General features: G+C 29.9%; 1 protein-coding gene and 1 long non-coding RNA gene across 3 annotated transcripts; one reads left to right on the top strand and one right to left on the bottom strand.

Annotated features, from left to right (window-relative positions):
• Positions 1-683: 683 nt before the first annotated feature.
• Positions 684-13057, bottom strand: LOC119615909 (DNA repair protein complementing XP-C cells homolog). 2 transcript variants are annotated; one of them, XM_037971935.1, is made up of 6 exons: positions 12568-13056; positions 11694-12508; positions 2218-4334; positions 1504-1971; positions 1272-1440; positions 684-1205 (listed from the first exon to the last, which is right to left on the bottom strand). In XM_037971935.1, the coding sequence occupies exons 1-6, from the start codon at positions 12741-12743 to the stop codon at positions 928-930; spliced, it is 4023 nt and encodes a 1340-aa protein (XP_037827863.1). In that variant the 5' UTR covers positions 12744-13056; the 3' UTR covers positions 684-927. The 2 variants fall into 2 exon arrangements, with proteins under 2 accessions (XP_037827863.1, XP_037827873.1); XM_037971945.1 differs by lacking the exons at positions 684-1205; positions 1272-1440; positions 1504-1971; positions 2218-4334 and having other exon boundaries at positions 11662-12508; positions 12568-13057.
• Positions 13058-21267: 8210 nt separating this feature from the next.
• LOC119616251 lies at positions 21268-21879 on the top strand. The gene is made up of 2 exons (XR_005232519.1): positions 21268-21570; positions 21646-21879. It is a non-coding gene; the product is annotated as an uncharacterized LOC119616251 (long non-coding RNA).
• The last annotated feature ends 4258 nt before the right edge of the window (positions 21880-26137 follow it).

The following is a 26137-nucleotide window of genomic DNA, read 5'->3' as shown; positions in this document are numbered from 1 at the left end:
TCCATTCATGCATATTTTAGTTTACAATTTCATATCGGTTTTATTTTGCTTCATAAACAGTGAATTAATTGCTTAATACGAGGGTCTTCATATTTCTTGTGAAGATCAGTAGAATTATCAAATCAATTATAGAAGTGGATTAGAAGAAGAAGAACAGTGCGATAACACTCATTATTGGGTCTCTGCTTCAGTACCCTGCATCTAATGATTAGTTTGTGATGCCGTCGCAAATAATCTGATGCTCATTATATGCATAGTGTTTTACTTTAATTTAATGCGCAAAAAATAAAAAAAATTGCTGATACGGTGTTTGAGTGTTTACTTAAAGAAATTTACTTTCATTTACACATTTTTAATTCAAAATTGTTTGTCTAAGCATCAGCTTTGCATCATTAACGCAGTGCAGTGATGCATTTCCTAACAGGCCCAAAGTTCCTGAATTTTTATGATGCGAGTTTTGCCGCTTTTCTTCGCATCATAATTTCAGTGGTGTATTTCCGAAACTAGGTAGGAAGGATTTATACTAGGTTAAAAACCAAGTATAAATTAAATTTACTCCCCATCGTAAAAATGTGATACAAAGTTGCACTGGAAGATACACAATAAAGCTCAAAGATGTGCCTCACTTGGTATAAGTAGACATTCTCCTAAATCTATTACCCATTACATCAAAGTACATCAAATTCTATTTTAACTGGAGTTTTTATTCGTGCCAGAAATCTCTAAAAAATATAGACCAAATTTAGTATACAAACGAAAATATAAGATGATATGGAAATACAAATATAATAATAAACATTTAAAAAAATAAAAAAACATCACTGGAATAATGTAGAGTGTATGGTTACTGATGCGTATATTTTGGATGTACATAGTGTGCGATTGTAGCTTAAAACGCTGCATTTACTTTGTTGAATGATTTCAGTTTTAAAAATTATATTTTATTTTTAGACGTTCACGGATAAGAAGACCTCGAATGAGTTTCTTCCAATTGCCATAAACGCGAGCCTCATATTTTTCCTGTTCTTTACGTTCCTGTTCTTCTTGATCTTGATGCCAGGCGGCAACAACTTGATCTTCGAATTCTTCACAAACAATAAAACCATCATAGGTGGGATGACAAGCGCCCTGATGAAAATCAAAGCCCACTACAGCATTGGCGCAATCGATGCCAAGTTTTTTGCAAATTCGGTTAAGACCAGGCACTTGGGAAAATAAATATAATTATTATTCAGTAATATAGCATTATCTTGTCATTTAATTATACTTACAACGTATATGTTTAGTTTTTTTGGGCAACATGGACGGTTTGAATAACTCAACATTACCGTATGCATTACGTGGTACCAGACCATTTTCAGCTGTGGGTGGTTCATAATCCTGGGTCTGCCAGTAACCAAAAATTTCAAGTGGTTGATCTTTTATGACAGTTTGAGTGATCTTGAGAAAAATATAAATATTGTATAAAATCAAAGTAAACCTATTTTATCGAGATACACTTACTCTATCCCACTTGGGTCGGGCCTTAACAATTTTATATGGTTTCTCACCCAATTTTACGGTTCGGGCTTGCTTAAGCCAAATTTCCCGGGAGTGCAAAGTGTGTACACAATCTCTGGAATACACCGCTTCTCCGCGAATATAACCGAGTGTTGGCGCATTGGGTGGATATATGGCTTCGAATTTTAATAAATGCCGTTCTAGAGCATAAAATGGGTGATTTTTATAGTCTCCAATAGCGGTTGGCATCGGTTTCTCTTCATGAATACGTCGCAATTCCTGATCCTCTTTTATGTCACGCTTTGTACGGTGACCCACATACTTACAAATCGCTGTGTCTAACCAGGCTTTATCAACTCTAGATTTACGTACAACGGTAGTCCAATTCGGACAATATCTAGCAGTAACATCTTTAATACTTAAATCATTTTGAAATGCAAAGACATACGCCAAAGAGGGCGAAGCTGATTTCTGTACAAATAAGAAAATGAATTCGATAATTAATCAATTTTCTGTGTGATGAATACTGTTATGGATGTAGATTCTAAAATATTGTTGTTCTATGATATTTTATTATTACTTTGGTATATAGACGATGCTGTAGCAGACATCCCAGAAGGAATTATTGTAAAATTGAAGTACAATCGTTTACAATTGTGAATTTGTTTATTCAATATTGAATCTTTATTAAATTAATAAAACAAAACTTGAACTTACTCTTATTGTATCGACGCAATGTATTTTTCCTTTAAATATATCGACACAAATCCATTGTTCCTCAACATCACACCAAACTTCAATCCACATATCGCCAGCAGTTTGTTTACGTTTTGCCTTCTCCGCGCTATCCGCATTATCATTTTCATCATCAGACGATAATACACGACGATCTTGTTTAGCTAAAGAAGGTGCAGATTTTGGTTTTTTCGGCGGTGACGGTTCAAAATCTTCATCGGAATTGTCTGTACTTCGTAGGGTCTTTAATTTTTTTATGTTGGGCCGACGTTTCTTTTTGTCTTTTTTAGATGTCAAATTCTCATTCTCACAATCAGCATCATTATCATTTGCGCCGTCTAGCTGAGGTATTTCAACTTGCATAGGTTTTGCATCTTCTTGAGAATCTTCATTTGTCTTTTGACGTGAACGTAAAACTCGTTTTGGAACACTGGTAGGTTGAGGATTTATTAGAAAATCAGTTGATATTTTTGCTTTATTAATGGGACTTTTACCACGAATCGTTTTCTTTTTAACATTCGTATTTTGCTGTATAATGCCTGGGAATTTTTCTTTGTAGTGCGAGTTTTGTAGTAGAAAAGCTGTAGATATATGAGCCTGTGGTGATTTACTACGAGACCGAGTACTTCGTGTTTGTTTTGAGGTGCTGGGTTGTTCGGTAAGATTTTGGTCTTTTCCAGCTTGTACGACAATTTTTGGTATGACCAAAGTGCCGGCCTCAATTGTAGGTCTCTTGTCAGGTTTTTCTTCTTGCTTATCACTGCTGTCGATTGCTTTAGTTCGCTTTAATCGTGATAAAGTAGGTTTGTTTAGAGATTTAGTTTTGTTTTCTTTTTGTGAACTTTCCAAATCATCGTGACCGTTACTTTTCTCATTATTGGTTTCTTGTGCTGAAGGCGCTACAATTTCAGTTCCTGAAGCCAGGCAGCTTTTCACAGTAGTTTTAGTTTTCTTCACTTCCGTCCCCTTTATTGTTTTCTCTTTCGATTTAGAGTTTTCTTCATTCTTTTCACCCTTAAGTTCCTTAACATTTGCAGCAGTTGATGATGCTTGTGTTTTTTCATCAATATGCTTTTCTTTAGCATTTGTTTTTGTTACTTTTTCTGTTTTTATACAAGTTTCAGATTTAGTGAGTTTAGTGTTGTTCCGTTTTTCCGTTTCCTTAAGGTTTGCTAATTTCCTACTTGTTTTTGGTTTTTCTTCTACTTTTATGACATCTTCACTGTCTTCAGAGGAACTTTGTTTGGATTTTTTAATTGTCTTAGATTTAGCTTGTTGCTTTCTTTCTTGTGTTTCTTTTGCGTCACTTGTAAGTGGATTTTTTATGTTTTTCTTAGCAGCAACTTTTTTGTGTTCACTATCAGTGCTCTCCTGTTTTGTTACTTTCACTTTAGAACTGGAAGCCTGAGATATGGCTTCAGTATTACCATCTGTATCTCGATCTTCCTTCTTGATCTTTTTAGAAGATACTGACACATTTTTATTATCACTTTCATCATCTTTTTTCAATTTAAGCGATAGTAAATCCGACTGAGCGGGTTTCAAGGGCATTGGTTGCATATTTACAATCAAACGACATTGTAGTCCCATACCGCGTAGCAGAATAATAAATATAAAAATCATGTCCTGTTTACTACGAGCTTCTTTTTTCTCAATTTGTTTTAAAAGCTCAAGGTGTGCTTTGGTTTTGGTTTTAGCTGCTGATTTTTCGGGATATAAATTTTGTGTTTTTAATTTGATCGCACTCTTAAACCAAGTCACCATTGACTGAAAGTATTTTATTTCTGTTCCTCTGTCAGGCGGATATGCGGATTTACTGGGTAAAAGTTTCAAAGCTTTTGGCATTAAGATTGTGTCGTTTAGCAAACGATTGTAGAAAAATGTACGACCAAAATGGCACAACAAACTGGCTTTGTGCAGTAGAACTTGACGTTCCTTAATATCTCGATTAAGTCTACGTTTAAAAGCCATTTCTATGTCCTGTTGGGTTTTTGTTTTCTTCTCACGACTGCGAGATGGCAAATCTACGTGTATTTCAAGACTTCCAATATGAGAAATATCGCTTGAAGTTGCTGTGGTATCAATACCTTCTGAAGTATCTGTAAGTAGAACATAAATTTGAGAAAAAAATTTAAAAATACTTCTTTTTACTTGCATAACATGCTTTCCCAGTGACTATACGATATATAGTGAAACAACCGAACTTATAGAAAAACATATTCGACGAGCTTTAAGGAAAAATATTACAAAAAATTGTTTTAATTTTAGGAATTTAAATTCAAAAAACTTTTTCTAAATCTATTAGACTTTAGAGCATAAATGTATATCCTCTATTCCATGGTCAACAATATAAATGTATTTTAATCTTTCTAGGCATCTAGGAATGTCACACCAGTAATCGTCAATAAATTTCATGGAATTATTATTAAGCGTCCAGATAAGAAAGTTCATATGAAAACTAAAGCTGTGGATATTTGTATTTTTTTAATAAAATCGCTTAAATATATACAGCTAAGTAAAGCCTATGTTGGGAAATAAAACGTTCTTTGTTCGATAAATATGATTATGGCTAAAGTATGGAATTTCTAAGCAGTTTACTTTCTACATTAACCCTTAAATGCAAACTTTTTAAAGAAAATAACGCTATTCCGAATAATTTCTAATTTACTCCAACAAAATGTTAAATTTATAGGCGATTTTGTAAAACACTTTATCTGACTTCATACCTAGAGTCCAGAATTTAACAAATATTGGCGTTTTAATATTTAAAAATTTAATTTCTTAAACATTAATAATATTAAACAAATATTTTTAATTTCCAGTCTTACCTGGAATCACAATTGTATGTGTATTCCAATAATTTAACATATTGCGAATTTAATTAAAATGTATTTTTTAAGATATAAAGTGTTTTACTAACTTATAATTTGTATAAAAATAAATTTAGTAAAATCTTTCAAATAAGTAAAATCCAATAGTTAAAGAAAATGTATTAGAAAACATGCATTTAAGGGTTAACAAATAAAAGCTACTACATTTTTGTTAAAGCAACGTGTATTAATTAATAAAATTAATAAGTTAAAAAGAAAGCCAAAACACAATTACGTTTAGTTTGTTGCATTTTAAATAACATTTATTTTATTAGTGTTTTTTTTTTATTTAAGAATTTTTTGTTTTTTTGATTTTTACTTTCTTCAGCAAGTGTTGGTTGAGTTAGTGCTTTTATAAATAATTAATTTATGCTTTCATTTATATTTTAGGTTTAATTCTTTTTTAATTACATTTATATTATATTTTTAATTTTAGATTTTAATTGTAACAACACAATAACAATGATGATTTCTTTTTTTTTATCTATGAAGGCTTGTAATATAGGGGTTTTCTTTGTTTAAGTTTTAAATAATTATTTTCTATTATTTTTATTATTTTTCAATATTGTTTATTTTATTTGGTTTTAAAAACTAAGTTTTTGTAATGAGACATTTTTTGAACCAAAGTGTTTATGGCTTAGTTTTTTATTTTTTAGTTAAACCAGGTTAAATACGAAGTATATGTATTAAATGCTAAATATTTACTATTGAACTAAACGTACCTAAAGTCACTGTTCCATTTTTTGCTTATTAAATGACTCTAAATGATGAAACAGAACTAGGGCATATCGCTTTTTTTCATACAAATTGGCATTTTTTGAAGTCGTAGAATGCGCTTGTAAAAATAGATTTTATTTTATTTTGAGAGCGTTTATTTTTATGCTCACATTTTAGGTACTCATTCTCTCAACAGCATTACCATACTTTCAAAATATTTTCATACATTTTATAAACAAAACCATGAGAGAATTGTAGTTACTGCCGTAGCTTTAATTATGGGTCTATGTCGTTTTGACAACGTTTTTGCTTGAAGTTACAGTCGTGTTCTGTTTCATCATGAAGACATTTTTTGGAAAACTAATTAATAAGCGATCTATTGATATTGTGTAGAACCAATATGTATTACTATGTACTTTCGATCTAAATTTGTTATATAGTGACTAACTCAGTAGTCATTGTTTTCATTAATGATATCTTTGGTCTAGTTAAAAACAGTATATATAATCAAATTATTAATACCGCGTTTTTGACTTTTAAAAACATTTAGCTAGCTTAAAGGTTTTGTATGTTTTAGAAATAAATAAAATAATAAATAAATATTAATAAATAAAATAAATTAATTAATAAAATAATTATTAAATATATAATATAAACAAGTATAGTCGGGTACTGCTGACCATATGAGTATATAAAAAATAAGAATTTGTTTATAAAAAATAATTTAACGTTGATTTTTAGCCTAGCGGAGAGTGAATTTATGTTTATATGGAAGTAAGTTATTGTGAATTTTATCCCGTTACAAATGATTATAAATCAATTAATATGGGGCTAAGTGAAATGATGTCCAATCATTAAGAAAATCTATCGTGTTAATTATGTTTATATAAAACTTATTTCTACCTATTTTTAGAAAGACCAAAACGGAACGAACTGGGAGCTAAGTGATGGACAGACATGCCTTCTCAAATTGAGAATAAGATTCTGAGTCGAGTTTGGGAATCTCAAACGGTAGGTCTATATTTTGCGCATTACAAACATTAGTCTTAACGCAAAACACCTTTCCCACTATGGTGGTGTAGAGCATAATAAATAGGTACATAAAGGAAATAAATACAAAAATTACATAATAAATAAATAAACATTAATAAAATAGTAAACCAATTAATTTTAATAAAATCTTTATTAATCGCCGAGCTCACAGAGCCATATATGGTTAACAATTAAACTGCTTTTTAATACGAAACGAAATTTGCTCTGTTTTGATATTGCTTAAGTTCATGGAAAGATTATTTTATATTTAAAATATTTCCAATTTTCCCAAAACGTTTTATGTATTCTTTAAATGTAACTATTTCAGAACATACATATAAAAATTCTCATTTGTCGTTGTTATATCCTCTTTTTAATATACGCTGGGGTTGCTATTGGTATTCCTATTGACTGATATTGATATAAAAATCCTATATGACCTGGTTTATTTTCTATTGGATGTTAGATTTCTTATTAGATAAAATAGATGTATACCTGTGAACGTTTGAAAAAACCTCTTATCTCGATATATGACAATTCCCAAATTTTGTAGTCAACATAACAACATAAAAGCGGATATTTTTGTCTAGTTGGGGTAAGTATATGTCTAGATCCAAAGATACCATGTTAAAAGTAATTTTATGCTCTCTTGTAAAATTCATTTTTTTCAAACAAGTGGTTTCATCAAAGTCCACAGATATGTACATTTCGTATAGCAGTAGCACATAACGAACATATGTTAAAATTTTTAAAATAATTTAATTTTAAATGTTATATTATTCTTTACTTTTAATTTATAATAATTACTAAACTAATAATAATTATAATAATAATGTAGTGTAATCTAGTGTATTACAAGTAGATTTAGAATATTTTTTTTTTATTGTTTTTAACAATTATTTATTTTGTATATTTCGTATTTAATGTGAATACAATATTTAAAGTAAATTCGTTTAAAATTCAGTTCTCTAATTTTTTTTATAATTTTAATTAAATTAATTTTTGATTTTATTTTTTTTAATACTAATTTAAACAACAGTATTTATGATTTTATTTTGCAATTATAAATCAACTTTCTTTTTATATAAATTGCTGTTTTTATTTTTTCATTATAACTTTATTTTGTTACAATTTCACTATTTCAAAATTTCTTTAAAATTAAAATTTAAAAAATGACAAATATTACCTATTCGCAACTGAATTTTGAATAAATTTTAAAATGTTTTAGTTTTTATGTATTGAAATGTTATATATTGTTAGATTTTTAACAAAAATTATTTCTTTACATTTATTTAAATATATTCTTTGAATATCTGCATGTGTCTTCTTTATACCAAAGCATAAACACCAAGAATATATTTGAATAAAACATAATTATGAAACAATGCGTGCTAAAAGAAAATTCTAGCATAAAATGTTGTAAATTTAATATAAATTATTATGAAAAAGTTAACTAAATAAAGGTATGTATGTATTATCTACTAAGTAATAACATGAAATTAAAAAATAATATTTAAGAAACCCTTAAATGCGTTGTTAAAATAAAATAAAATTGTAAAAAATATATATCACAACCATAGATAGTTTTATGAAATGACAAATAAAAATAAAAGATTTCGAAAATAATTTTTCTTATTTGAAGAGCGTATTCTATAACGCATTAAACAAACATGCCCATATTTTAAATGGCTAACCTTTTATTTTCTTCAAACTTAGAATAAAAGTACTAAATCATTGTTATGATTTCAACGTACATAGAAAAAAAATCAAAACTGGAAAGAATTTTGTAATAAATAGTATAAATATAGAATATACCAAACGTTTTCATTTAGAATATTGACGGTTCATAAATGATAAATTGTACAGAATTTTGTTTGTTTTTTATTTGTTTTCTTTAGAATTTCAGAAAAGAAACTGCATAAACTGACCATTATCTATTAATCTATTTCCATATTCTTAGATAATATTCATATATTAGAGATTTTTTCACTTTGGAAACACAAGATCAGCAAGCTAGTTAAACATCCATTCTACATCAACAATCATATAAATTACGCGCATATTTTATAATTTTCAATCACAATCAAAATGAGATCAATTATAGACTGTTCCTCCTATTGCGTTTTAAACAGGCCAACAACTTGTTAACACAGATACCTAATTATACTTCTCTAAAGAATTGAGGTTCCCTGAAACCGAATCTGAATATCTCCCTCACATTAGGTTTTCGTAGTATATTTAATATCAAAATAAAAGAATAAATTTTCTTAAATTAAAGGGCTTATTGCAGTAACTCGACATGCCACAAAAATAAAATTTTGAGTAAATCGACATTAAAGTTTAAAAAAATTCTCAAAAAAATGTTTTTTTTTTTAATTTGTACTTTAAACACGCCTAATAATCATATAAGGTCGATAACTATCGTATGCCAATAGATTGATATCATAAATAAAGTGAAAACCACTGTTTTAGCAAAAAATTGTGGCTTATCAAGTTTTTGCCTAACAATATTTTAACATTTTTTATTTTCAAAAAACAAGTTCTAGTACATTTTCAAAGTGGCTTATCATGTTCTTGCTACAAAAAAATTTATAAATTTTATTTTCAATATGAAATTTATATTTTTAGTTATTTTTTATATGAGAATAAATTTGGCTAAATATACTTAGCTAAATTATTCTGCAGTAAAAGGCAGGTCCTGTGGTTTAATTCTACTTTAAATAGAATGGGTTTTGCACTGATTAATATTCGGATTAAAATTTGAGATAATATTGCGTTTATTCAACATAGTTGATTTTCTATTTCTTGATCATCATTTTAAACATCTGAACCAATTTCGAAGCATGTTGTGTCAGAAGTCTTGCACGGATTTTAGAAATTTCAAGTCCATTGTTCAAAAGAGGTTTCGATATGCACTTTATATAACAGGCGTTATAATATTATGCTTTTTGTATATGCTGATGATTGTGATATGTTTTACAAAGATTATAGGATATGCTGCAATGTCTTTGCTAATTTGGTATGATAAATATGACTTTATATTATGCACATAGTTTGAACATTATATAAGATTTTTCCACGAAATTAAAGTAAATCTATAAGCAAAATTTTTTTTATGTTTTGCAATCGATAATTTTCCAATCAGCAAGAACTTGGTAAGCAACATAATTATATATGAAATTATTTTTATGCAGTAGCAAGGTAAGCCACTTTAATTTCAAAAAATTATATCTCCCGATATTTCGAGTAAAAAATTTTTCTCTTCGTATAATGATACTTGTCTTAACTTGTTCTATCACAGTAACATAAAAAAATATCAATTCCGCTTTTATCTCCATCATTATAAAGGACTTTTTTAAAAAGTGTAAAAAATATATGTGGCATATCGAGTTTATGAAATAAAATTTTTTTCAAATTGTTTAAATGGAAAAAGAGGCATGACCCTTATATCGCCAATTTACCATAATACGCTAAAAATTTCTATAGGGACATTAGATATGGTTCCTAGCAACTCAAAAAGCACATAAAATCGAATTGTGATGGTTGGTGGCATATCGAGTTACTGCAATAAGCCCTTCAATTTTTTTTTAATATTTTAAACGAAGAATATAATTTGAAATATACATAGCGTCACCTGAAACTCAAACGGCCCTAACTAACCAAAAATTCAAAATCGATTTTATAGTTAATTCTAATGTATTGTATTAAAACAAATGTCCATACAAAAATTCTTCTTCGCCCAAAATTATCGATTTTATTGACAAAACACAAAAGGCCCTATCTACAAAAACATTTAAATATTAAAGGTAAAAAGTTCAATTTATCCATTTTTATATACGCAATTGTCATCTATCATAACAACTGATAGGTTTCACTATTAAACAATTTGTTTATTTTCGCGTTTAGGTTTAGGTAAGAAGGGCAGCCACTCAATCAAACATGAGTGGCTCACATGGGTCCACCTAGTTGCGGTCCCGTTGTGTTACCCGCGTTTATAGAAACAAATTTTTCAATTTATATAGTTTTTTGCTTCTGTTAAATTTTAAAAATGTTTGATAGGGCCGTTTGCGTTTTAGGTGACGGTATCAATGTTTATAGATTTCTTAAAATATATAAAATTCAAAAAAATTCTTAAATTATTTTCAAAATCACCAGAATGATTGAATATGGATGAATGAATTAGTTAAAAATATATTAAGGTCCTTGTTCATAATAAGAAACTAACTACTAACTAATGAGTTGCTATATTTCCCTTATAGGAATTTGCACACAAAAAGTTAGCAGCAATATAGTTAGCAGCTTGCTTTTCATTATGAATAATCCCGTAAATATACATATACGACTTTACGATTAATAATATATTTTAATTTCAAGATCAAGAATTATAAAGCAAAGATATGATAATGCGATTCTGAGTAAAAACGAAAAAAATAGGATTTCTTTATATGATTTTATCTACATATTTTGATTATTATTTTTGCTTTTTCACATATTTAACTCACATTTAGATGTTTTATTCATTTCATTAGTAATTATGAGTTATTTTGTTTAACTATGCCTTGTTTATTTAATTTTTGCTAACAGCATATTCGATTTAAATATCTACGCAGTCTCAGAATATTAATTATAAAACCATTGGAAGCGCACAATGAGACTTTAAGATACATTAATAACATTTCTAGCATCATCCGGTTTTAATCATAAAATAAAATTAATATCTTGGGTAAAATACAACAACTACAGAAACATAAATGGGGTACATTTTTAAACCACATCAACATTAAGCAACATTTTTTTTATAAAATACCTAAACTACAAATATCTACTTGCGTTTCCTACCTGCTACTTCTTCCCAATCAGAATCGTCGGTATCATTGGCGGCCACAGTTGATGTAGGACGTGTTTTCGTATGTCGTTTAATACGTGTAGATTTTGTCTTGTTTAGTTTTGAAGGTTGATTTTTGCTACGACTTTGTTCGTTGCCGATAACATCATCGTCGTCTTCATCATCTTCATCTTCTCCGTCGTTATGTGAACGATTTTGTTGCTTTTCGCCCAATGCAAGCACGGCATATACATCTAAAGTATCAATATTTGTAGAACCTGACGATTTTTTACTAGACTCTTCAGCGTTATGTTTGGCAACGCTTTCTTTAACGCGTTCCAGACTTTTAGCGTACTCAAGCAAGTTATTAAAGTCAAAAGCCTTTTCATCTTTTTTGACCTCAACCTGATCGTCATCTGATCCAGAGTCGGTAAGATTTCCCAGACCGGCGTTACAATCAAAAACAGGAACAGGTGAGACTGAAGGTCTTTTGATTGGCTTAGCTTCAACATTGAAAAAACTCGATTGAATGTCCAAATCTTCTGGATTAACTAGATAATTATCAATGCTGGAATCACTGCTGGAGCCTGAATCTTCGTCTGCATTATTTATACGTTTGATACTTTTGCTTTCATTGGGCGCCGTGGCGTTTTTTGAATTCGTGCGTGATGTAGATGCTGAGGGGGAGTTCTTCCCAGCAACACCGCTGGGTGGTGAAAACGTTTTGGGTGGTGGCCTATATTTGTTATAAAGTTTGGCACGCAGTGATAACCCAGTGCGTTTCTTTGATGATGTTTGTTTGGCAGCACTGCGAGCTTTTGGCTCTCCCCTTTAAAATAAAAAAATAATAATAAACAATGTCAAAAAACCTATAAAATTTAAATGTACCTTTTTCGTCCCGCACTTGTACCACTTCCACCACTTGCAGCTTCAGCTAAGGGCGATCCTTCAAAATCACTATCATCATCATCTGATGACTCGCCACCCTTTATATCCTTGTTAGGCTTCCATTCATCCTCACTTGCTGAAAAGCCTTCAGACATAGAATCTTCTTCGTCTGACATTTTCCTGTTTTTTTATGCGCCAGATTTGATTTTGTTGTTTTGATGCTGCTGCTGTTTTTGATTCACATTTGTTTGCAAATTCCTAATGTAGGGAATTTTATTGATTTTTTTCTTACTTATTGTTTTCCTTCGATGCTTTTAGAACTTATTCTCAATTGCAAACTTAAACTCTTCTAAGATTTCCAAGGAAACTCAGTATTTTGCGAATTTTTGTTTAAAATATACTTTTAAACTGTGTTTTATTATTTTGCCATAAAATTATTTGTGAAATTACCCCAGCAAGATTAAAGACCTGTGCCGACAAATATTAACGACGGCTGACATTAATAATTTCAGCGGCGGTTTAAAATCGAAAGTAAGGCGGCTAAGTTTTTAGTCGCCTTTTAAAAATTTTCAACGAAATTAACCTTGCATAACCAATCACATTTTTTGTACGTTATTACCAGAGAAATCAAAATATTTAAATGCATTTTTATTATGGCGCATGGTATGAACTCGTGGATAATATATTTTCAGAACAATTTTAAAATTTTAGCATCAATATGTTTTTCAAAATTAATACATTAATATAATGACAATTATACCTTGAAAAGTAAAATAGATTTCAAATTGCCTGTAGCCTATGCCAGAGAAGCAATTTCAATCATTTTGTGTACAAAATTGGAAGAAAAACTTGTTGGTGTAATTGGGGAGTAAGAGAAACAGACAATTATGTAAATAGTTTTAATTTGTATACCCTTCATCACATGTAGTAAAATTCAAAAGAATTTTAAAATTTTCATGAATTTTCAGGTAATTTTAGAACATAAACTTTTAGAATTTCTTGACGTTGATTTTTACACTCCTTAAATTTAGCAGGATCATGTATTTTAATACGGTGCATCATAATCAATCAAAAAGACGATTTTGATTTTTTTGTAACTTTTTGGGCTTTTTGGATTACATATGACGATATAGTACTCGAATAACTCCAGTTTCATGAAGGCTTTTGATGTGATGATATTTTACGTCAATGTGTTTTGTTCTAGAACTAAATTTTTCAGATTCAATTATTTTGATGCAGCTCTGATTATCTTCGTACATAGGAATGGGTGTAGAAACAGAGCAATTGTTTGATCCATAGTAATTCTTGAGATGCAAACGAAGCTGCTACATATTCTGCTTCAGTAGACGACAATGCAATTGTTGAATGCTTTTTAGATAACCAAGAAATAGCATTTAAGCCCAATAAAAATATAAAGCAACTAGTTGATTTTCTATCGCCATGATCTCCAGTAGCATCAATATAATATTTTAATTTAAGATCTGAATTTGCTTAATAATTAACTGTTTATGAATTTCTTCAACGCCTCCCAATCACACTTTCGGGGGTTTCAACTCTTCTACACAATATCGAAACAGCTGAGGCTATATCTGGCCTTGAAGTAATATACCAATAATTGATCTATTATTTTCGTTATTAGGTAGCATATTTTAATTATGTGTTATTTTAATAAACTCTGGATGCATGGGAATTGAACTCAGCTTTCCATCTTCTAGTTTAATTTCTTCTATTAATTTGTTTATCCTGTATTCTTGATGAAGGAGAAAATCTCCATTAGAATTTTGATTTTTTTGGATTCCTAAATACAATGATAAATTTCCAAGATCTTTACATTCAAAATTTTCATTTAATTGATTATTGATATCACTGATATCATTTATATATAATTCATTTTTGCCACAAATTAGTATATCATCCACATAAGTATAAGAGTAGATGTACAATTTCATTGTTAATTTGTTTCTTATATAAACAAGTATCTGCTTTTCCAGCTGTCAATTTTCAATAATATTGGATTTATGTTATCATACCAAGCCTTTGCTGCCTGCTTTAATCCATAAAAAGACTTTTGTAATTAGCAAACGAGACGTTCATTGCCTTCTTTTATATAACCTTCAAGTTGTTCCATGTATATTTCTTCACCTTTCTTTTGAAACACCCACTTCCAATAATTTTCTTTCCTTTAGGAGGTTGGACCAATTTCCATGTATCTTTATTTTTCAAACAATGAATTTCTTCATTAGCTGCTGCTATCCACAAGTCTTTGTCCGGCTTAGGTAAATTCAACATTTCATTCCACGAATTAGGAATGACATCAAGATTCGTTACTGTACTTTTCGCTATTTCTTTATAACCCTTCTTTGGTTTATTTTTAAGTCGTTCAGATCGTCGAGGATTGGTTTGAGTTACTGACAATTTTTCCAGATAATCTCAAGGAATTTCTTCATAAGTATCTTTAAAGACTTCAACTTCTTTATCGTCAGATTTGAAATCAGTTTCTTCGTTTTCAATTTCATTCACATTTTTATTATTTATAATATCTACTAAAATCGTTTCTTCATTTTGTTTATCCTTTTTATCGGGTAAATTGAAATTTTCTACAAATTTGACGTCTTTGCTTATTATAATTTTATTACTTCCATTCTTCAGAATTCTATATCCTTTACAATTTTCTGCATAACCAATCAAAATCATCAGGTTTTCCATTGAACCAGATATCATAATGTGTTTTGCTAATAGACTTTGAAGGTAATCGGTTTTAAATATAGTTTGCAGTAATTAGACATTCAGCCCACAACTTCTTCGGTAAATTTGCATCGTTAAGCATGGCTCTAATAATTTCGACTAATGTCCGGCTTTTACGCTCCACAGTGGTATAGGAAAAAAAAAAGAGGGAAATAATTCGGTAACTTCTAAACGGTTAATCCGATTTTAATGAAATTTGGTGTGCACAAAGAGGAGGTGTTGTCGAGTTTAGGTTTTGAATTTGGACCTTATAGGCCAACCAGGGGCCCGGCGGGGGGTCATCAAATTAGGACACCTCGGCTATGTTAAATTTTTAAAACGATCCTATTTCTTCATTTGAGTTCCGATTTAAAAAAAATTTCGTATATAGAATCTCCTCATCGAGCACTATAAAAAATGTAAATTATCTCTTATAGTTTAGGAGATATTCGCATTTGAAAATTAAAATTTTAAAATTTTTACCGTCCTTACTTTAGTTTTTTTTGATAATAGCAGGTCCAAATATTCCCGATTTTCGCCATTTTGTTTTATTCGCTTAACAACAAGTTTATATATCAAGCAGTGAAAGAATTATGTAAAAATCATGACTGAGTCCAAAGTTATAGGCATTTTAATTTAAAAAATTAAAAAAAGGCGATTTTTTGTCATTTTTTTGGGAAAAAAGTATCTTTTTCTTTTTAAGTTATCTAAAAAGTTTCTAAGAAGATGTATATAGAATTTATACTTTTTGGAAAGCTGACTTTACATAAAGTACGATAAATGAAACAAAACCTAAAAATTTTTGATACCGAGGGGACCAGGTCCATCCAAAAAAACCCTATTTTTTATGGAAAATTAAATTTTGAGCAAAAATTCCCAAATCGCATAGTCGATATCAAATTATAGTGACCTGTTTTATATGACCCAATATGTTCTTAATCATTTTGTAACGGGTTTCGATAACCCCGCCCCTGGTATGGATATAATAGGCAAAAAAGTAAAAAATCCCATTTTTGGGATTTTTTAAAACTTTTTTGGGAATTCCGGGATTTCTAATAAGAAAATTCGAAATTTTGATTTAATTTTGGATTTTAAGTAAAAAAATCTACCTAACTGTAAAATTTCATCAAAAAATATTCATAAATAAAATTTTTATTGCAATTAGAAAAATTTGTATCTTCGCAAAAACTGAATAAAAAACATTTTTTAATTTTTTTTAAAAAAAGTATTCCGCGAATTTTTTAATTTTCAAAAATTATATACAGTTTTGAAAAATAGACAAAATTACCTTTCCATTGATATATAACATGCCTACCTAATGTTTTTTAAGTGACAAATTAATTAGGGAAAACTCAACATCTTTTAGAAAATTTGCCTAGCACTATTATTTTCATCCATAAGGTTACTCTTAAATTTGTTACATATATGGATGAAAATAATAGTGCTAGGTAAATTTTCTAAAAGATGTTGAGTTTTCCCTAATTAATTTGTCACTTAAAAACATTAGGTAGGCATGTTATATATCAATGGAAAGGTAATTTTGTCTATTTTTCAAAACTGTATATAATTTTTGAAAATTAAAAAATTCGCGGAATACTTTTTTTAAAAAAAATTAAAAAATGTTTTTTATTCAGTTTTTGCGAAGATACAAATTTTTCAAATTGCAATAAAAATTTTATTTATGAATATTTTTTGATGAAATTTTACAGTTAGGTAGATTTTTTTACTCAAAATCCAAAATTAAATAAAAATTTCGAATTTTCTTATTAGAAATCCCGGTATTCCCAAAAAAGTTTTAAAAAATCCCAAAAATGGGATTTTTTGGTTTTTTGCCTATTATATCCATACCAGGGGCGGGGTTATCGAAACCCGTTACAAAATGATTAAGAACTTATTGGGTCATATAAAACAGGTCACTATAATTTGATATCGACTATGCGATTTGAGAATTTTTGCTCAAAATTTAATTTTCCATAAAAAATAGGGTTTTTTTGGATGGACCTGGTCCCCTCGGTATCAAAAATTTTTAGGTTTTGTTTCATTTATCGTATTTTATGTAAAGTCAGCTTTCCAAAAAGTATAAATTCTATATACATCTTCTTAGAAACTTTTTAGATAACTTAAAAAGAAAAAGATACTTTTTTCCCAAAAAAATGACAAAAAATCGCCTTTTTTTAATTTTTTAAATTTAAATGCCTATAACTTTGGACTCAGTCATGATTTTTACATAATTCTTTCACTGCTTGGTATATAAACTTGTTGTTAAGCAAATAAAAAAAAATGGCGAAAATCGGAAATATTTGGACCTGCTATTATCAAAAAAACTAAAGTAAGGACGGTAAAAATTTTAAAATTTTAATATTCAAATGCGAATATCTCCTAAACTATAAGAGATAATTTACTGCTACGACGACATTTTTTATAGTGCTCGATGAGGAGATTCTATATACGAAATTTTTTTTAAATCGGAACTCAAATGAAGAAATAGGATCGTTTTAAAAATTTAACATAGCCGAGGTGTCCTAATTTGAGGACCCCCCGCCGGGCCCCTGGTTGGCCTATAAGGTCCAAATTCAAAACCTAAACTCGACAACACCTCCTCTTTGTGCATACCAAATTTCATTAAAATCGGATTAACCGTTTAGAAGTTACCGAATTATTTCCCTCTTTTTTTTTTTCCTATACCACTGTGCGCTCCGCAACACCATTTTGTTCTAGACAGTATAGACTTTACTATTATACTTCTTCATATTCTTAAAAAATTGAGCTCTCTAAAGGACGTCATTGTTTTCTTCTCGTAAGTTGTTTTTATATTAATCCTCATAGATTTTACTGATGTTGCCATTCTTATAAGATGGACCTGAGAATTGACAAGACACAATACGATAGCTGCTCTTGCTTTTTGATCAGACTTGATAAATGCTGGGGTAATTGGATCTGGATGGGCCTTTTCAACAACATCCCATAGGTCTAACTGAATCAAATGCATCTACATTTTAAACTTCCACGTAAAATCGGTTGTGGAATTCAATAACGAAAACACACACTTTTGTTCTATTGCGCACAATATTTGCCAATTCTACGATTTTAAATTATTCGCGATCTGGGACTCAATAAATTACAAACAACTATTTTCAGTTTCAAAAATAGAATGAAAATTTTAATTATAAAACGTAAAAATAATTATTTAAAATTCAAATGTTACTAAAAGTAAATTCTTCGTTTTATACCATCACCTTCGTGTGAAGGGTATAAATGTCTGATTTTGCATCCTAAATATTAAAAAGCTATAAATAGCTGCAGCGGCGAACAATAAACTTCAGAATCATGCATTTCATTATTCGGATAGGCAAAGATCTGAAATCCGTACGAAATATTGATAAAATCGTGGGCAAATAACTTCGGCCATTACCTTATTAAAAGGTTTAAAAACAATAGCAAAACGGTCTGGATAATATTTTAAAAATTTTCGATGAATTCTATAAAATCTTCATTTCAGCTACAAATTTATATAAAAAGAATCTTCCAACAAAGTTTCAATAAAGGGGAGCTTTATAAGATTCTAAAGTTTTTATAAATAGTAACCGAAGTCCCGAAGGTGGATTTTTGGGAAGTCTCTCGACTTTTCCCACAGAATTGAAGTCCTGCAGGTGGATTATTATTTAATTATAAGACATATAATATAAGTGAGATATAAAAACAAAGTAGAAGGAACATAAATAAGGTAGTAGGGACCATAAATATATTTCTATTAGCATCTTAAATTGACAATAAATTTCTAGTAAAATAATGCGCGGGCATAAATCTGATCCGATAAGAATATTCAGAGGCCTACTCGTAAAGGCCAAATAAAGATTTGGCAATACATTTTTAATATCGACATTTACAGAAGTCGAAGGAAAATTTACCCTTATTTCTAAACAAATGTGTTAGTTGATAGGTTTATTGAAGAATCTAAATCTAAACTAATTTTCAAAGGACAAAACATTGAAACTCCAAAAACGTTAGAATTCGCAAAATGAGTGGGAAGTTTTAACCTATTTCGCAATCGTTTAGAAATCAAAGAGCATACTGAACCCGAATCTATTAAAACACGGTCCTGATACTTATGGCCGTTATGAATTATGTTGACCATTGCAGTCTCTAACAAAACAGACTAATTCTTTCTAGTATGAAATACTTGTGGATTAAATGTAACATTATTGGATGAATGCGATTGTTGAGTGATAGAGTTAGTGAGTCGTAGAACCTCACTGGAATTGTGTTCAGTTGAAACAGAAAGTCTTTCAACTAGAATTATTTGTATGCTGCAGATGAAGCATTGAATGATGTCGATTATTTCAAATAAAACAGTTATTATTGATTGTACAACTTCTGACTTTATGTGTCCACGAAAGCCAATTAGTACAGCAGTTATAATCATTCACAGTAAATTCTGTCAGATACTGAAAGACTTTTAAATTGACGACAATTTCGCAAATAATGGGACTGATTTGATTGCAGTGAAGAGTCGACGTCAGTCGAGTTCGTACCTTTAAGATCATAAAGACATTGCAATGTCAGAAAGTTATCGAAATCTTTCCATGCATACAAAACTGTTTTGGTTTTAACTCCCTGTTCTTACAAAATAACTGCAGATGCAGATTTTGAATACACATAAAAGCGATAGTTGGGTCCCTATTATCAGTAGGCTCTTTATAAATAGAAAGAGCCACAAGGCAATTATTAATTCCGCGTTGTAATGTTTTGAGTGCTGTTATCGATTTCTTGTTAAGTAAAGGAAGGCCAAAAATAAGTTTTAGTTGGTTATGTATCAACATACGAGGATTCTTATATGCTTCCTTTAAATCGGGCCAGGCTACCTCAAAACTTTCTTTAACTACTGGATATTTAGATACGATTTCCTTTTCTTCACCCTTAGTTTTTCGTATTTAAAAGTTAATACATTTATTATAAGTCGTCTTAACTTTACCCCAAAGTGTTTTTAACACTTGTGTTGTGGTGTGGTGGTCAGCTGTTTGTTTAAAATAAGACAAACAGAAAACAAAATAAACAGAAAGGGACAGAAGGGCCAGATTGCTAGCGGCGCTGGTATGCCCGCGTATTGCGCGGCTAAAGCTCGCCGGATGGGGTGGTTCTTGCCGGCAATCTGGACCATAAACACACACTAACACAAAAATTCATACCAGCATTTGGGGTATTATTTGAAAAAGGGGCCAAAAGTAGTCCTGCATCTCCCTGCGGTCATACCTATACACATTATTGTCCTCCCACTAGAGGATTCAACCTCACCATGACGTCCTCTTCCTTGACGTCCCCCAAATCTTCCCTGCGAACATTCACTTCCCCTACTTACCGCCGCTTTTCAAACAAATTACCAAATCATATTAATGACACAACTTTTCAAAATTTCTTTAAAACGTTATAAACATAATTTTTTTTATTAATTATTAGAATTTTTCTTAGCTTACGGCAAAATTTAAATTTTACAAAAATTTTTTTATGGACAATATCCAAAAAAATGAGTTTAAGGGAGATATTTATTATTACAAAAAAATTTTTATATACAAATTATCGGTTTAACACATTTAGCTTTTAGATTGACAAATTTTCTTTAGTTTCCCATTTTAAGTTTTTGTAGATTCTAAGCTTTAGATTTAAGTAGATTTAGGCTTTAGTAGTATGATTTCACAATATAATCTCTTAGTTTTAAAGCAGTATATTTTAAATTTTAGGTTTTAAGTTTTAAATAGATTTAAGAATTTAGCTTTTGACAAATTGTTTTCAGCTGTTAGTTTTATCAAATTTTTAAATTTTAAGTATTTTTAGATTTCAGCTTTTAAGTATTTTTATCTTTTAGCTTTTAAGTATCTTTAGATTTTAGCTTTTAAGTATTTTTAGATTTTAAGTATCTTTAGATTTTAGCTTTTAAGTATCTTTATATTTTAGCTTTTAAGTATTTTTTCATTACTTTCTCCTCTTTCTTCTACAGGTCCTACGGCTATGGAGTTGGCAGGTGTTGCAGTGGGGTTTCCGTCGTCCGTATTCTGTCCAGGTCCGGGTAATTCAGGTCAGTTTGCAAAAATTTTAAATATCTTTTAAATAATTATTTATATATATTTATTTTTTTTTTACATATATATACGTATAAAAATACTGAGCTACTGGGTGCAAATCTGCCGCAAATTCTTCTAAAAAACTAGGCCTGAGCTCAACCCTAACGTCGCGCACGCTTAGCGGTAATTTTTGGCCAGCGGTCTGGTCCGATCCTAACCAATGGTAAGCTTGTTATTTTATATATATATATATTTTTTTATTTATTATTTTCCCTTTTTTTTATTAATTATTTAAAAGGTACTGTCAGTCCGTCTTGTCGTTCAGGGTCAAAAATCTTTATGGTCGAAACCTTTGGTATACCTGCGCACCCCAGGATTGGCAGTGCGGAGCCGATGTTCCCAAATGAAAGATCCCACGTTGGAAGTCGGCAGAGGTGGCGTTGAAATATTTGTATAACCTTTTTTTTTTTTTGGTGTTCAATTTATATAATTTATATTATATTGTTTGATTTAAATAAAGACTTTAAAAATGCTTAGGCGACTTTTATTGTGCGCACTTGCCACTTGCTGCTTCGTTGAATCTCAAAGAAAAAAGGCCGACATTTTGCACATTAGGGTCCGAGAAACCTCGGATCCCATAATGGCTTCCTACTGTTTCAATTCCTTTCAGCTATTCAATCTACTGTTTCAAATAATTTTCCTAGTGTTTGTTTTTGTTTACTTTCATTTTTTTTTTTTCTCAAAAATGTCAAACGACGCGTTGCCAACTTTATTTTTCCCTTCTTCTTATTTCTACAACCATTCACACATTTACCTACAGGGTGCACACGACAAACCCCACCATTTCTGTCATCCATTTATGGAGACAAAATGGGAGGGAAAAATACGCGCCCTGATTTTTATGAATTACCCTAATAAAATAAAAATTTAAAATTTTGGGCATTTTTTAATCCCCATATAAAAAAATGCAGTCTGGCAATCCTTATTCGTTCGAGAACGAAAGTACAACTCTGTGCCGCCGTTAAAAATTGGACGGTCGGCGACGAACTCTGAACAGCTGCTTGAATGAATGGAACGGGAGGAGGCAACATAGGAAAAATACGCATGTGTAAATGCGTACGATCATTTTTCAATGGCGGTGAACAAGAATGGTAAGTATTTGTTAATGAGTTTTTATTTTTCGAAAATATTTATTTCTAATTGGAACTTTTAATATGAAAATGTAGCAAAATACTAATAAAATTTTTCTTATATTTTCTTTTCAGGAATAGACGAAGGATGCTGCGGATTCTGGTGGAATTTTGGTAAGTAAAAAAAAATTATTACAAATATTCAAGGTCAACAAATTTATTAATGCATTTTTTTTTTTGTTTACTCTTTTCAGGAATGTGACTACAGTTATTTATCGTGTGTGTGCAGACGTAATTTCTGGATTTGGACAAAAACAAAAAGGTAAGTAATATGAATTTAAAGTGAATTTAATTAAATAAAAGTGTGGTGGTAAAATAAAAATAAAAGTGCAGTTAGGAATTTGTGGACAAAAAAAAATTTAATACAGTGATGGTAAAAAGTGCGCGGACGGACAAAAAAAAATGAAAACGAAAAATTAAAATTTCTTTCAAAATAAAAAGTGAAAAATTTATTGCCGGTATGCAATAACAATTAAAAAATTATTTTCCAGAAATTACAGTGCGGGACAAAAGTGAATCAAAGAAAATTAAAATAAAAAAAATTAAATGAAAATTTTAAATAAAAAAAATCGGATTTGTGTCGGCAAACAAATAAAATTAAAACGGAATCTACAGTGTGTAACAAAAGTGTACGCCAAAAAAAATTACAACAAAAAAATTGAAAAAAATTAAATGAAAATTTACAATAAAAAATTGTGTCGATACAAAAAAAAAATAAAAATGAAATTTACAGTGAGTGACAAAAGTGTAATAAAAAAAATAAATTGAAAAGAGAACAAAAAAAAAAAAAAAATGCAAATTAAAGTGAAAATGAAATTGAAAACTAAAAAAATAAAAAATTAAAGTTACAGTGTCGGGCAAAAATGCACGGATTTTAAAATTAAAAGTGAGCAAAAATATTAAAGTGAACAAAAAAAATTAAAAGTGATACGGAAACTAAAGTGATAAAGAAAATTAAACCGGTAAAAAAAAATTAATTACAGTGGATAACAAAAGTGAAATGAAAATAAAATCATAAAAAATTAAAATTAATTTGAAAGTGGTTGTGAAAATAATGGGTGATGAATCAAAAATAAAAAAAATTTTAATACAGTGACAATCAAAAGTGGTATACAAAAAATTTTATATAAACTAAATTGAAAATCGACGCGAAATTAAATAAATTTTTTCGAATATTTTTTTTTGTGGAAAATACAGTGGCGGAGAAAAGTGGCAGTGATAAAAAGAAAATCTAAAATAAATTAAATCCTAATCTGTGGTGAAGTGTTAAAACCGAAAAACTGAGAATAAAAATTACAGTGGTGTGCAAAAGTGGTGTGACAGTGAAAATTAAAAATAAAAAAATTTAGAAAATTAAAAATTAGAAAAATTAGTGAAAATTAACAAAAAAAAAAAATAAAATAAAATAAAACGGAGTGATAAATTAAAAAGGTCGTGAAAACAAAATAATGAAATCGGTAAACAAAACAATTAAAATGAAAACTATGGCAAAAAAAAAAGAAAGGTGTTCACTAAAAGTGTGCTGTGAACGAAACGAACTTAAATTCAAAATAAATAATAAAAAAAATTCTACTAATTCAAAATTCAAATTTTTTTTTGTGATTTTTTTTGTGTTTTATATATATTTTTTTTGTGGTTTGTATTTTTGTATTTTTTTTTTTTTAATTTTTGTTTTTATATATTTTTTTTTTTTGTGATTTTTTTTTTTTGTTTTGGAATTTTTATATAATTTTATTAGAACTTCTTTCTAACATTTTTCACTTTCTTTTCAGATTATCCATTCATTGGAGTAAGAAGACTAGACGACCTGGACTTCAAATAAGACTCAGGTAAGTCTTTTGTTAAAGGTGGGAAATGCAAGGACTAGATTCACCAAAGATTTCAGGATAAATCCTTTGATCCTTGGCGAGAAATACCCCTTGACATTTCCACATGAAAATATAAAAACAAAATTAATTTCTTAGAATAAGTGTTGTTGAGATTAGAAAATATCCTAAAATTAAAGATTTCCTCTAGCAAATTCATTATATTATTTCTTTAGGAATTTTCATTCTCAACAAATAATTGAAAATAACTAATATCTTGTTTTCTACAGGTTCCTTGGGGAATTCAAGTGCCCTCGTGAAGGACGAACCCTATGAAGCCAATTTAATTCAGGGGAATTGGCAAGTATATACTAAAATATATTAAATTTATATTTAAACTATGGGAATCCCTACTAAAGTCTTCCGAACTTTATTTCAGGTTACAACAACAACAGAAACAACTACTAAACAACAATTAAAGCAACAAATACAACAGAAGCAGATATTTGCAGAAAGGCGTAGAAATATCAGAGTGAGTGTAAAACCAAAAATTTAATAAAGTAGTATAAGTTGAATAGTCTTAAGTCGGACTGGATAGGAACCATATCTTTTTATAATTAAAGCAGAATTCGGTAGTAATAACAAGATAAAGTTTAGAAAAACTATGAAGCAAGGTCCTAAACTACTTGTTATTACTACTGACTTCAAATGAATTGTGTTTAGTATAGTTACTGATTATATCCTGGACAAAACCGATGATTCTGTACTATTGATCATTTATATCCCAGCCAGTGACAATCTGCTTACGGAATGAACAAATACCTGTTGGTCTGCCAATATGTATTGTCCCAATTGTTTCCTTTGGTATCGGCTCGCTGTAAGATCGGACTCAGAATTGTGTCATTGCCCTAGGTGACTAATAACCCTTACGCTTTTAATGGCACGGTACCGGAAGGCTTTGATGGGGTTGCACCTTCTAATAGGGTAATGACCGGTTACACATGTAACCAGCTAAGAAACGTTGGCTTTAAGTCGAACCAAACAAATAATTATTCATTCCAAAGAAGCTATGGATCTCACTGGACTACGATATAAATGAACGATATGTACAGATCTCAATACTGCTCAGGATACAACAACAACTATACCAAACAGAAATTCACTGCGAGAGATAGATTTTCAATTAATAACAAAACTCAAAAGACTTTATCCAATTACAGTTACCTATCGAGTACAAATTAGATAAGGCTGACTACTAGACACGACAGGCGAAAGATAAGCAGGAGAACATGTTGGGACTAGAACCACCAAAGATTCTAAAGCTATTGCTTTAAATCTTTGGCGTGAAAAACCCCCAACGATCTTCCCTGCATATCCTCGACCTCGTACAGACTGTTTCCGACTGGTCGTACAATTCGGCATTTTAGAAATTTTCGAGCGAATTTGGCATTAAAATTGTTTTTGAAATCACTCTGCTGGAAGTTACGTCGGTAGACTTCCTGACCGGGAATGAACTTAATTGGACGACACCGCGTGTTATACGATTTTTCGTTGCGAGCGTAAGCTTTGTGTAAATTCCCGCGAATTTTCTGACGGATCAGATCCAATCTAGCAGCATTCGGAATGACGTTAATTTCTGGATCATTTAAGATTTTCAGTTTTCGTGCCAACTGGTAAACGCTACCATGGCCAATCATATTCATTCCGAACAAGGCGAAGTAAGGCGTAACTCCGATGGACGACTGCACGGAAGACCTTAAGGAAAATTCAATTTCGGACAACTGCTTGTCCCATC

Source organism: Lucilia sericata, unplaced genomic scaffold (assembly GCF_015586225.1).
Source record: "Lucilia sericata isolate MDLA Ls3-8-SP2 unplaced genomic scaffold, ASM1558622v1 Contig000002F_arrow, whole genome shotgun sequence".
NCBI classification, from domain to species: domain Eukaryota; kingdom Metazoa; phylum Arthropoda; class Insecta; order Diptera; family Calliphoridae; genus Lucilia; species Lucilia sericata.
Note: the sequence above shows the minus strand (reverse complement) of the source record. Positions and strands in the feature narration are given on the sequence as shown.